Below are 14,106 nucleotides of genomic sequence, written 5' to 3'. Positions count from 1 at the left end.
CTCTTTTGAGTATTTACTGTGCTTGAAGTAGCACAAAGCCAAAGAGCCCTGCACTCGAGTCTGTCGACCCAACCCTTTCTTTCTTTTTTTGACCCAACCCTTTCTAAAGATTTCCACTGTGTCTAGTCAATTCCCTGCTGACTCAAAAAAAAAAAAAAAAAAAAAAAAAAAAAATCTTCAATAATAATATTTATTAGTAATTTGGTGGGCGAAATGGTGGAAAATGGACATTAAGAAAATTTTTACTCATGTGAATCAGAGCTTTAGTGAAAGGGAAGCAGTTGTGCAGTACTAGATTCTACAGTAAGAAAACCACTGACAACCTAGAAATGGTTAAATAACAAGAATTCTCAAAGATTACCTCTAAGAAGCGAAACATCACAGACAGAACATTTTTTGTATGAGGACGAAGATGCTCGTTGGTTGGTATTCTGTGAATTATTTCAAGTACTAGTTTCCGCAGTTGCTGGTGAGGAAAAATTAAAAATGTAAAAATCAAATCCTTCAAGAATCCCAAAGTAATTCTTTCACACTCCGTAAGTTACACAGTTATCTGCACCCAGCACGGGGAACCATCAAATGACAAGATGGACCCCATTTCAGAAACGGTCCTGTGAATTACTTAAATGTTATCCTAAGTACGTACCACAAACCATTACTTTCAAGACCCCTACAGTTGTGCACCAAACCTACCAAGCCAAACTTTCCCTCTTTCACAATGAAACCATTATTTCCAGCAGAAGGGTACCAGTGTGTGAATGTCGGGATGGATTTTGCATGAAAGAGCACAACACAAACTGAACCTGGTTTGGGATCTCCCTCCATCATGGGTTTGGTTCCTACAATCCTCTCTCCTGATTCTCTTGGGCCCAAGGAATGATTACATCACAAGCTGACCAAGTTTTCAGGATTTGGTCCATGGAGCCCACAACTGAAAGGTAGGTCAAGCATCTAGACTTTCAACTGATACAACATAAAAATACTTTGTTTGGCAGTAACTTTAAAAATTACCATAATGCTAGTGAAAGAGTTACTTTTAAGAGACACTGAAACATTTATAGGAGACTCTTAAAATGATCATGGTAAGGAGGGGAGTGTACAGAGTGGGTGGAGGTATAGATAAAACTGGTCAGAAGTTATGAGAACTCAAATTAGAAGAGCAGAGTCAGGGAGTAGCTATGGAGAGGGTCATTAAAGGATTATTCCTTCTTTTTTGTGGATATTTGAACTCATCTGTAATGAACAGTGTACCCACGTCACCAGTTGGCAAATGTGAACGACTTAAAACCAAATTTAACTGAGGAGGCATGGCTGGGGACAAGGTCATCCTTATGTGACAAAAACACTCTTATTTTGAAGTGGAGCCCCACCTTTTCTCAGTTGTTTAAATTCATAAAAAGTTTACAATCTTACAGCATGACATTCCCCCCTCCCCCCACCTCCATCACCACTGATGTTCCTCAATGGATTACCTGGGCTGGTTTCTCCTGGAGAAACTGAACTTCTCCATCTTGAAGAAATGTGAGAAATCGAGGGATGATATGTTCCAGGAATGTAGAATATTGTGGAGATGAGGTTACATTCTAATTGTGCAAAAATAAAAGAAAACGCCATTAAGTTTGTGTACACATTTTCATTTCAAATTCACATATTATAACCTCAAGAAAATACAAAACATTGTAGTGAAGCCAACAATTTTTAATACTTTTAGACATTTCAGTTACAACACAGTTTTAATTAAAATGATCATTGCTCCTGAAATCCAATTTAAGATGCAAAATGAATGTTAAAACTGTTAAATGTTAAAAGTAGAAATACTAATGCTGTGGAAAATGTGGAATCTGGAGCCTCTTTTAGAGGCTGGCTCTACCACATCTTAAGCGTGAGATCTCTGAAAAGACATTTAGCTTCTAGATCATAGTCTCTTCAAGTGGAAAATGAAAAAGAGCCTAAACAAACTGGTACCTTTTTCTAATCTGAAAAGCTGAGTTGTCAAATCTATATTCATCAGATTATAATCTAACCTAATCCATTATTTCTCCCAGCACTGACTTTAAAAGGAGAATTGGAAATGACCCCATAGTCTGGAGACAGTGACATAAAATGGCTCCTAGAGCAGTTTCTGGATCCCATTTAGAAAGTGGGAACCTCTGGCAGTTACCTAGCCTCTGTGCCTCAGTGTCCCCTCTGTTGAGTATCATATTATTTACTGTCTTAGGTAATCACATGAAGATTACATGAGTTAATTTAAGACACAGCAAATGCTCTAAGGTAAATGCTCATTGTCGTCTGGCAATATTACCAGATCACCTGTGTGCTAACTGCCGTCCTGTGTATTTTTACTCTTTTTCACTCAGTCCTCACAAACCTAAGGTAAGTATTATCTCCATTTCATTGATAAAGAGGCTCAGAGAGGTTATAAAGCTTGCTGAATATTGTTTCAAAAGCTTGAGAAGTGTTTCCAAATTAAGTGTCTCTAACAGCCTGGTCCTTTCCCCATTAAGGCCTCACTTGCTCATTCAGTGAGGCTCTATCATGTGCTCGATGGAGATAAAATGAAGAAAGTGGAGGGATGTGCAGGTGGCTCAGTTGGTTGAGCGTCCAATTCTTGGTTTTCGCACGGGTCATGATCTCCGGGTCATGAGATGGAGCCATCCATTGGGCTCTGTGCTCAATGGGGAGTTGCCTGGGAATCTCACTCTTCCTCTGCTCCCCGACCCCCCCAATGTTTGCACACGTGCACTTTCTCTAAAAACATATAAATAAATCTTTTTTAAAAAAAACATAAAAAGGAAGAAAGTAGATACTATTTATGCCCTCAGAGATGCGGGAGGCAGTCATATGCTGGGAATACAGATAAAAAGAACAGTACAGAATTATAATAGAAGAAGCACTGGCAACTAAGAGACCACAATGTACTGGATGGAACCAAGGACACAGAACCCCTTCCTCAAGCAGCGAAGTTTACACTACGACCTAGAAGTCCAGCAGGAGTTAACCTCATGAAAAAAGTGGAAATGAAGAAGGTTCTAAGGAAAGCCATTGCAAAGGCAGAAAATTATAAGAAAGTATGGATGTAAAAAAAAAAAAAGTATGGATGTGAAGGCACTAAAACTAGTTGAGCATGGCAGAAGGTGGGAGCATAAGAGCAAGGGGTTCAACTGTTACTATCGCTAGCCTGACAAGTCCTTGAGAGGACACATATGGGCAGTTAATTAAATACAAGCGTCTGACAGTCCAGACGCTCACTGGGGGTACAGATAAAGATGTGGGGTTGTCTACCATTATAAGGTAATCCTGGAAGAGGAGTCTATGAAGGAAGAGAGAGAAACAGGTGAAAACCAGAAAAGGGTTGCCACAGGAGCCAGGAAAGAAAATAGTGTGATTCCTGGAACGTGTGCCTGAGCACCAGGCTCCCAGGACCCACCCAGGGCTCCATTCGCACAGAACACCATGGGAGAAGTCCTCCGGCAGCCCCCAGCCTCTCCCCAAGTAGGGTGTATGAATTCACTGGGAACAGGAGCCTGTGTGTGTGTGTGTATGTCAACTTTCGTCCCCAAAGCTTAAGACTTTTTACAAAATATCCATATTCAAAAACTCAAGGAAGAAAATTCCCATTGTATCATTATCAAAGTTACCAAGAAGTTAAGCTCATCTGCACAGAGGCCCATTTGATTGCGGCTTCCAAATTTTCAAAACAGGAGTTTCAGATTCCTCTGATAAAAAAGATTCATTCACAAGCTGCCTGGTTATTCTGCCAGGATTTCAACTCAGCTCCCAGCTTTTTGATCCACATGAATTTGTCACAGGAGTTCTAACTTGGAGGTTTCTTTAGCTCCTATCTTGAAAGATGGCCCACAGGACATTTACTTGGCCCACAATTTTATTCCTAAGTGCTTAGTGAAATGTGTTTCTAAGACTCCTGTAAGCACTGGCTTTTATTTTATTTTATTTTATTTTTTTAATTTCAGTCCCCTCATTCTGGTATTTTTCTGGGGTGGTAGTGGTGCTAACTTAGAATTACCTACTGATGGTCATTCTAGTATTTGATTCTTTGAAGGCCTTAGTCATCTGAATTTCATTTAAGGCAAATGTTTATATCCTACGGATTTCCAAAGTCATGATTTTCAAAAGCCCAAGTACATTGCTCCACTGACTTTAGTTCTGGGAGTCTGATCAATGTGACTGTGACCAAAGTCAGAAATTAACTTGCTAACTGGCAGACAGGAAACAGGAGAGAAAAGGTCGGACACTTGATCCAGGCCCACACTCGGTCCCAGGCCCGCACTCAGACGCCTGACATACGTGCTTGTTTCTCAAGGTTTGCCAGCTCCTCCAGGACGGACTGCATCCTTTCAAACGCTGGGGCTCTGGTTCTCACTTATCAGTTCTTCCAAAAACGCAGAACACAAGCCAATCATGTTCTACCTCCCACCTCCTTTTTTTCATTTTTTGGGTTTTCTTTACCTTTTTTTTTTTTTTTTTTTTAACAGCTTGCGTTAGCAGCTTGGGCAAAAGAGAAAGCTCTTTAGCTCAATCTCTAAATATCTCAGGATTTATTTTCCCAGCTCAGTTCAAAGCAACAAGTCCTAAAAAACATCTACTTAAAATAAAACCACCAAACGGAAATACTACCCAGTGCTCCAGAGAAGGGCACTGATTCATTCCGCACCAGCATTTATTTGATCCTTTGTAGTCCAAATGGCCATGCCTGAAGCTGAAAACATTTTATCTGTTTTTCTTAATCACATTAACTCTCTTAAAAATATTTTATTATCCTCACATTAAAGATAATAAAAAATAAATAAATAAAATCTTCTCTCCTGCCCATGAAACTAATAGCACAAAACTAACCATAAAGTTGGACAAGAAACCAGAGAATGGTTTTCAGGTACTGGAGAAGAGGCAGTGCAAGACCACAATCTCCGGGAGCAGGGGACATTATATGATCACCGTGGCTCTCTGCCTGGGTACAGATGTCCTGACTGGTGTGTGGCAGGCTGACACCCAAGGTCAGCAGGATGGACCTGCTGAGCTGAGCAGCAAACACCAGAGTTCCAAACAGTTCAAGTGGCCGGAATCTGCAAAGCAGAGCCCCAGAGAAACAGGAACTACAGGGCATGGTCTTCTCTGAGTCTCTGAGACCTTGACAGAGGGCTGGACTGCACATATTAGAGGGGGAAAGACCACCTGGAGCTTACCGGACAGGGACAGCTTTGGGACTGAGAGACGAAGAGGTATCAGAGATTTAACAATGTTGGAGGATGCTGGGGTTCCAGCCTAAGCACAGTGCACTTTCATAACACCTCTTTAACACCCCAGACATCCAGCTGAGAAAGGACCATGCCCTCGAGTAAGGCCTATTCTAGGCCTCTAAAACAAGCCAAGCCTAAAATCAACCTCTGATGATACCCGTGGGAAGCCAGGGTTTGAAGGGTGAATCCCGCCAGGTTAGAGACCCAAGGAATACCTTAGCCTTCCCATGATCCTCTGTGCCCCAGCATAAAACCAAGCCCATGTATGTTCGAGATCAACCAGTTAACTGCCTACCACAATCAAAATATCAGGACTCTTCAGAGGGAGGTAGCAATCTAGAGTCCCCGGCCTCATATACAGTATTCGGCATACTGTCAAAAACTACTAGACAATGCAAGAAGCAGGATCATGTGACCAAGAGTCAGTAATTAACCCTCATCTAGCCCAAATGTTGCATTTAGCAAAGACTTTAATGCAGTCGTTATAAAATGGTCTAAGAATAACAACAACAAAATGATGTTGGTATGTGATGATAATCTCTGTGAAGTAGTGAAATCGAAAGAAGAACCAAACAGAAATGCCAAAACTGAAAGTACAAAAACTAAAATAAAAAAAATTTTATAAAAAATAAACTGAAACTTTAAAACCTCCTGGCCAACTGGAGAGGACAGAGAAACAGTCAATGAACCTGAAGGCAGAGAACAGAAATCATCCAATCTAAAGAACAAAGAGAAGACCAAAGAAAAGTGAACAGAGCCCAGGGACCCATGGGATACCAGGAAATTGTGGATCGTGAGGCTCAGAAGAGAGAAAATGCTCAAGATCATGCAATTGCTAAGTAACAGAGCCACAGTGATGTCCTGCTCTCTGTACCCAGTGGTACACATTTATTATGTGAAAGTAATGAATCCACAACTTCAGTCTGGCTGCATCCTGAAAGTATATGCCTCAAAACTGAAAAAGGTTTAACCACCAAAACCAAAGCAACATCCCTCAATGATACTTGAGGTTCACGGTCACTAGTGTAAGGACAGGGGCACCTGGGTGGCTCAGTGGTTAAGCGTCTGTGATCCTGGAGTCCCAGGATTGGGGCCCTGCATCAGGCTCCCTGCATGGAGCCTGCTTCTCCCTCTGCCTGTGTCTCTGCCGCTCTCTGTGTCTCTCATAATAAATAAATAAAATCTTAAAAAAAAAATAGTTGGACAATACCGTGCACACATCTCATATCAGTTGTGAAATACAATAAATCACATTAACAGAGAGAATGGTTTTTGATTCACTACTAAGATTAACAGAGAAGCAATTGGGAAGCACATGTGAATATTTACCTCACAACAAAAAAATATATAGTAAGTTCATACCTCAAAATTTTCACTAACTTCTTGCATCATTTTTAACTTTGTTTCATCAGCTGTAAATGACAAAACAAGTTATCAGGTAATTTAAATTATGTCAAGGATCTTCATAAAATTATTTAATGTTTAAGAGAAGCAATCAGATCTTATCAGTTTGACTGTCATCGTCCAACAGAAGGCACATAGACTAGTTCCCTATAATCAGTCAGACACATTCGTACTCCCAGACATACATGTGCATGCACAGACAAGGATACAGACACACATACATACACACACATACACACATGTGCCTCTTTGGGGCTCTAGCCAATAATGCTCATCACTTTGCTTCTCCACAAGGCAGAGAATAGGAAAATTAGGATAAAAGCCAACATTACTCTTTATTCTCAACGTGCACACCATCTGAACTGAGACAGATGAACCACGATAACACATTTTTTAATGACAAAAAGGATCAACTCACGTGTATTTACATCAGTGAGAGCTGCCACAAACTGAAGGTATTTTTTCATCAGCGTGGTTTGGTCAACCACTGTGGCCCCCTGTGTTGCAACAAATGCCATTTTTCTTTTGAGTGGTTTCTTTCTCAAGAGAAAAGCATCAGGTCCATGAGTTCACCCAGCCTATGAAAAGGAGCGTAAGGTTAGCCAACTTACTGAAGGCACAGCTCACAGTCTCTATGAAAATCTTACCTAAATGACTATATTAAGCAAAATACTTTTTAAATGCCCACAATACTATTCCCTCTGCTTTTTTGAAAGTAAACTTACATCCATTTTACCTATTAATTTCTAAACATGATTTTTATAATCAAAGGCGCCCCCCTCCCCTTACTGTATATCCTTCTTTCCCTAGACTGTGGGATGGGCAAACTCTGTAAACCAGACACAATAAATATTTCAGCCTTTGTGGTCTCTACCACAACTACTTAGCTCTGTTGCAGCCAGAAAATAGCATGGACACACATACATGAAAGAGCATGGCTGTGACCTATAAAATTTTAATTTATGGACACTTACATTTGAATTTCACATAATTCTCAAACATCACGAAACATTACTCTTCTTTTGACGTTTTCTCAACCACTTAAAAACTTAAAAACCATTCTTCGTTCACAGGCTGTATTAAAAACAGGTAGCTGAGGGGCGCCTGGCAGGCTCTGCCTGTAGACCATGCAACTCTTGCAGGCTCTGGGGTTCTAAGTTTGAGCCCCACACTGGGTGTAGAGATTAAAATTAAAAATATTTAAAAACAACAGCAGCAGCAGCAGCAAACAGGCAGCTGACTGGATTGGACAACCGCTACCCTGGGTGACTGGTTCTCAGGCTTCAGTGTGCACAAGGATCATCAGGTGCCCAAGGTGGGACCTCCAACCACAACCCAGAGACGGTGGTTCAGGGAGGGGCCCAGGAAGCAGTTAAGTTTTGCTTGCACAAAAGCAGGAACTTAGAAAATGCTTCTCTGAATGAATGTTCCAAGTTGTTGGCCATCACACTTCAAGAACTACCTCTCCAGGCTGACTGACACATTATATATAGAGGGAGACCCGGTTTGTTTTAGGACCACTCACAGAAGTATCTTGGGAACCCACTGAATTTGCTTTTACCTATCTTCCTCGTGTATATAACCGTTTAATTCCACTCTGCGTCAAGAGGCATCTTCAGGACTTCATCTTTTCCTCCTGCAGGGCTTTCAAAAGCCCTCCGTACCGGAAGCCCTCCCCAGCAGCGCACTCTTCGGCCCCAAGTGGTGATGGGGACACCCCGACTCCACAGAGCCTCCACGGGCCACTCTCTCTGAGACACCAAAAGCACTTCTCCAACACGGAGGAGACGCCGGATTGCTGCTCTATCGCACTCCTCTCGCCCTGAGACCCAAGAGGGGTTCCATCAGGCCCGCCGGACGACCCGACGGCTGCTTCCTCCTTCAGGTCACACGCCCCCCTCCAAACACAGAATGCCCCCCACCCCCACCCCGGCCCTCAACCCCTGGGACCCAAGAGTCAGGGTCGGGGCCTCCCCGTGTGCCTACGAACCTCGCGGTCGTGCCCAAACTCCTTCAAGGCCTGGACCCGCCCCCCCAACCGAAGTGATCCACTCTTCCACTCCGCGGGGCCCCCGGAGGCCCAGCCCAGCGTCCCGCCGGGCCTGGGGTGGGGGGCGCTGAGGAGGGAACACCGCCCATCACGCCGGTCAGTGGGAGAGCGGCTCCAAGACGCCGGGGGCCGAGGGCCCGGGCCTGGCCTCCAGGGGCCACCGCGTCCCGGCCCAGGTGGGAAGGCCGGAGCCGGCGCAGCGCCCGCGCCCGGACAAACGGCCCCGCCGCCCCGCCCCGCAGCGCCCCGCAGCGCCGCGCCGCGCCGAGAGCCTGAGGCGGCGCCGCCGGGCCAGAGGGGGCGCTGTCGCTGCCGCTACCTTCGTTCTCCGCGCCGGGCTCGGCGAGCCAGGGGCCTGCGTGGAGGCCGGGAGGTGCCTGGCTGGCCCGGGGCGCCTCTGGGGAAGCGAGGCCCCAACCCCACGCTCTCCCTCCCCGGTCTCAAACGGCTCTGCGCTTCCCTCCTTTTGTCGCCGTCTCCGGACACCCAGCGTCCGCCCTCCAGGCCGTGCTACGGCGAGCGCCGAGGGCCAATTCTCGCGCCGCCGGCCCTCCGCCTCCCGAGCTCCCCAGCGCGGCCAAGCAGCAGGAGGCTACAGGGCGGCCGCCGACCCCGGCCGGCCGGGCTGGACACCGGCGGCGGCCAGTAGGGGAGGGCCGGGGGGACCGGGTGCACCGAGCCTATCTCTGTCGCTGCGCGGAGCCGCTGCGCCGCAGAGGCCTCCCCACGCCGCCCTCCCCCCCGCCCCGGCTCGGGCGGCCGCGCGCTCCTCCCGGGGTCGTTCCGCCGCCCTCCCGCGCTCGCCCGCGCCGGCCCGCGCTTACCCTGATCTCGACGGCCGGCCCCCTGCAGAACCAGCCCGCGACCCCCAGCAAAGCCGAAGCCCCCGCCGCCGCCGCCGCCGCCGCGGTGCAGTCCCGCCCCCGCTTAAAGCAGCCGCGCCCGCCGCGGGAGAAATAGGCCCGGGCGCACCGCCCCCAAGTGGGTGCGGCCTGGGCGGGCGGCGGGAGCAGGGAGGGGCACTGCACCCGGCTGGAGCCGCCCGGCCCTTTAAACCTCCGCCTGCGGGGGCGGGGCCGCCAGCAAGGTTGGAGGGGCCTGCAGGTGCCGGGAATCTTCCGGTGGGAGCCGGGCCTGGGCAGGATGTGAGGCAGAGCGGGGACGGCTGCGCGGCGGTGGGTACCCAAGCAGCTCCCTTAGCAGGCGGCAGTCGGGCCTAGGAAGAGTCCGTCACTGAACTGAGTGTGGCTGGCCGAGCGGGGTTTCCTCCCTCCTCCCTTCCTGGGGTGGTTAACAGGTTGAAAGGGGAAGAAGCAAGCAGGGGCCTTGGGAACGCTAAGGCTGGAAACAGACGAGACCCTGGAAGCAAAGGAAAGCCCTGGTGTTCTGCTCGGAGGTGGCCAGCCTGATCATTTGTTCTGCAGCCACATCACCCAGAGGCTGGACTGCAGAGGATCTCTTTCTGTAAGCTCCTACCTGGCAGGCAGATGTCTCAGGCCAGGACAGAGCAGTGATGAGGAGGGGGAGTGGGGCAGAACGCCCTGATGTCCAGGTGAGATGGCATGGGCTGGACCAAGAGGCCTTAGAAGGGAAAAATAGTGTTGGGCCTCCTCTATGACTCCATCAAGGAGAATGGTTGAATAGTGAGCATCTGGCTCCTGGTAATCCATGGCTACCATGTTAGATGGACAGCGGGTTAAAGGGATGACCTATCTCCACCACCTCCAAGACCTTGCTCCACCTCCTGCCCTTTCCTGACAATATCTTAACTCCTCACCCCCCATCATCGCTAAGTTACCAAAGTCTTTGTGTTCCCTTCCCAGATAGATACATTTCACACCTCATAATAAATGCAGCTTGCAATACCTGCAAGATATTTTGGAAGAAAGGTGCCCTATTCAGAAGCATGCTCCTTGCATGTTTAAAAATGTTGCCACTCAAGAACAAACATCTGTTGAAGTGCTGGGATTTTATGTGGATGTCTTTTTTACTTATGTCTGAGCTGGGAGAAATAAAATGGGTCAGAACATCTTTTCCCCATGGAAAAAGATCTGGCAAGCAAAATCCTCTCTACTACTACCACCAACACCCCCAAGAGAAATAGGTCCAAAGTTGGGGAAGGTGGAATAATCTGAGGGCTAAAATCAGTGTGCAAACAGCTGTTCTTTACTAACCTTTGTTGGGAAGGGGGTGGAGAAAAAAGCAGGAGGTAGACAAATCCTTTGGTAAGTTTCAGATTAATTGCACAGGCTGAAGACCTATAGTTAAGCTTAGCTCTACTGTTGGCAAAATCCCAACACTTCCCTTGGCCTTACCTTCTCCTAGCAAAGAATCCAACATACTGTTATGATTTTTTTTTTAATTTTTATTTATTTATGATAGTCACACAGAGAGAGAGAGAGAGAAGCAAGAGGAGATACACCAGGAGCCCGACGTGGGATTCGATCCCAGGTCTCCAGGATCGCGCCCTGGGCCCAAGGCAGGCACCAAACCGCTGCGCCATCCAGAGATCCCTGATTTTTACCTGTTTTCTTGTCTATCTCCTGAACTGGAGGTCAGAGACACTGTCAATTCCATCCCTATTGGGGAAATTATATCACACCCCTCCTCTGCTTAAAACCCGCCAGAGACTTTGCAGCTCATACTCATTCCCTGGCCTTATGTACCTCCCAACTTCATTCTTCATGTTCTAGCCATAGTGGCTTTGCTATGCCTCATGCCCACCTCAGACCTCTGAAATGTTTTCCTCAGAGGCACAAAGCTGGCTCCTTGTCGTCTTTGATGAGCTCAAATGTACCTCCTCAGAGACAACTTTCTTAAGGCCCAATGTAAAAAGACAACTGTTCCTCCCACTTCCCCTCCCCCAATTCACTAACTCATAATACTGTAATAATTTCGCCAGGGGAAATACTCAGAATACTGTATTTTTCCCCCAATAACCTCATAATCTGATCATCAGTTTCAGGGTGGCCTTTGCAGGTGGCTTCTGTAACATAGATAAGGCTGTCTGCGACTACTGTAAAATTATTATTCAATCCAATCAAGTTACACATAAAAAAGCTAAATTTTGTTACTTCGTTTTCTGCATTTAGTAGGTTATTTTTATTTTTTAAAAGATTTTATTTAAAAAAAAAGATTTTATTTATTTGAGAGAGAGCATGAACAGGAGGCACAGAGGGAGAAGCAGACGCCCCATTAAGCAGAGAACCCAACTTGGGGCTTGACTTCTGGACTCAGAAATCAAGACTTGAGCCCAAGGCAGACACTTAACTGACTGAGCCACCCAGGTGGCCCTAAAACTTTTTTTTTGAAGATTTTATTTCTAATTAATTTCTACACCTAACATGGGGATTCAATTTAACCCCAAGAATAAGTCACATGCTCCACCCACTGAGCCAGCCGGCTGCCCCTGCATTAAGTTTGTTTTAAAAGCCACCAAGGGGATCCCTGAGTGGTGCAGCCGGTTTGGCGCCTGCCTTTGGCCCAGGGTGCGATCCTGGAGACCCGGGATCGAATTCCATGTCGGGCTCCCGGTGCATGGAGCCTGCTTCTCCCTCTGCCTATGTCTCTGCCTCTCTCTCTTCTCTCTCTGTGACTATCATAAATAATAAAAAAATTAAAAAAAAATTTTAAAAAAAGCCACTAAGAACCAAACCTTTGAATAATGTTAAATATTTGAAACTCGGTTTATAACCTTAAACTACTATTACTACTATACTATTTTTTTCCAACCATAATTTTCTCAATTCCTGATGGACAAGCAAAACTCTCCCAGATCTGAAAGCAATTCTAATGATGACAGCCAGTACTGATAGAGTGCAATGTCTGAAGCACTGTTCTATGTATTAACTCATTTTATTCTTACTACGGGACAATTTCCATTTTAAAGAAAAGGAAAGTGAGGGACTCAGAGGAAAGTGACTTTCCCAAGGTCACATAACTCTCAGGGAGAATCCAAAGTCTCCTACTTTATAGGCCTGGTATTGTCCCCACGATGGTGATTGATGCTACTGAGCAGTGACCCCTGTCTAGCACTTTTAACTTTCCTGGGGGGGGGGGGGAGGGGGTCACTCAAATCTGTCTGGCCTCCATTAGCGTGAGATGGCAGTGTGGCCACTGGGCCTATCTTCAGTGGAGGCCACACCTGTCACAGAGACAGAGGCCATACCTGTAGGTGTCTTCACTCCCATGCTGTGATTCAAGTCGTGGTCCATCGGGCCCACCAGGCCAGAGGGGTCGTCCAATTCCCCTCCCTCTAGGTGGGATCCCTTGCCCAGGTACAGAGTTAAGCAAAGGCAGAGGTGGGACAAGGATCCAGGCTGCCAGCTTCCAGTCTTGAAGGCCAGACAGGAACAGCCACCTTCTAGGAAGAAAGACATGCTCCGCTTTATCGCGGCAGGCCAAGGAAGGGCCTGGCCACTCCTCATTGCGCCTGAGTCTCACAAGGCCCGCCGAGACAGCGACGGCACTGTGGGCCCAGCTGTGAGCATGAGCCGTTTCACAGCTGGCACAGAGAGGGTAAACTGAGGAATGACACGAGTCTCAGCGTATGTAGTGCATCCCAGGAGGGACAGGAGGCGTTTGCAGGCCCTCTGCCCCGGGGCCGGCAGGCGCACAGCTCCACGTGAATGAGGAGCCGCATCGCCGAATCGTGTGCGTCAAGAGGGGAAATGGCACCTGGAGAAGAATGCAAAGGGACCTGCGCGCGGCTGTGCAGCGGGGCGCGCGCCTCTGGGGACGCTGAGTCAGAGCCGGCGGGCGCGGACGCGGGGAGGCGGCGCAGGCGGGAGGAGCGCGGCTCCGGGGAGGGAAGGGGAGGATCGGGGGGGTCGGGGGGGGGTAAGAGGTGTACCGGCGGGAGAGAGGAGGGGAGGGGGCGCGGGAGGCGGCGCAACCTGCAGGAGCGCGGCTCTGGGGAGGGGAGGATCGGGGTGGGGGCGGGGGCGGGGGCAAGAGGTGTACCGGGGGAGAGGGGAGGGGAGGGGGTGCGAGAGGGGGCGCAGACGGGAGGAGCGCGGCTCCGGGGAGGGGAGGGGAGGGGAAGAGGTGTACCGGGGGAGAGGGGAAGGGAGGGGGTGCGAGAGGAGGCGCAGACGGGAAGAGCGCGGCTCCGGGAAGGGGTGGGGGGCTGGGGGGGAAGAGGGGTACGGGGGGAGAGGGGAGGGGAGGGGGCGCGGGAGGCGGCGCAGCCTGCAGGAGCGCGGACTCCGGAGGCGGGGGTTCTAGGGGAAAGGAGGGGTGCGGCGAGGGGAGCGGCGCGGAGGGCGGGACGCGGGGAGGGGGCGCGGCGCGGCTGACGTGGGCCGGGGTCGGCGGCGGCGGCGCGCAGCCACAGCGTCTCGAGGCGAGGACGAGCGAGCGCCGCGCCCGCACCTCCCCGCATTGCCCGCGCCGCGC

The 14,106-nt window shown here is 48.4% G+C and overlaps 1 protein-coding gene and 1 non-coding gene across 18 annotated transcripts in view; both read right to left on the bottom strand.

Moving 5' to 3' along the window:
* Positions 1-9,692, bottom strand: part of TRRAP (transformation/transcription domain associated protein) — a 115,551-nt gene extending 105,859 nt beyond the window's left edge. For 13 of the 17 annotated variants that reach the window (XM_072837003.1, XM_072837012.1, XM_072837011.1 and 10 more), the window contains exons 1-5: positions 9,534-9,679; positions 7,078-7,237; positions 6,618-6,667; positions 1,473-1,583; positions 362-466 (exon numbers count right to left, since the gene is read on the bottom strand). In XM_072837003.1, coding sequence (XP_072693104.1) covers positions 362-466; positions 1,473-1,583; positions 6,618-6,667; positions 7,078-7,177 — 366 coding nt within the window. In that variant the 5' untranslated portion in view covers positions 7,178-7,237; positions 9,534-9,679. Of the gene's footprint in view, positions 1-361; positions 467-1,472; positions 1,584-6,617; positions 6,668-7,077; positions 7,238-8,220; positions 8,482-8,649; positions 8,768-9,028; positions 9,241-9,533 lie in introns of those variants that run through there. The other 4 variants (XM_072837005.1, XM_072837004.1, XM_072837006.1 and 1 more) reach the window with 4 other exon arrangements.
* Positions 6,744-6,948, bottom strand: LOC140639253 (small nucleolar RNA ZL1). The gene has a single exon (XR_012036044.1). It is a non-coding gene; the product is annotated as a small nucleolar RNA ZL1 (small nucleolar RNA).
* Positions 9,693-14,106: the final 4,414 nt, after the last annotated feature.

The sequence above is a fragment of the Canis lupus genome, chromosome 8 (assembly GCF_048164855.1).
Source record: "Canis lupus baileyi chromosome 8, mCanLup2.hap1, whole genome shotgun sequence".
Classification (NCBI taxonomy): Eukaryota; Metazoa; Chordata; class Mammalia; order Carnivora; family Canidae; genus Canis; species Canis lupus.
This window is presented reverse-complemented; position numbering and strand designations above follow the sequence as displayed.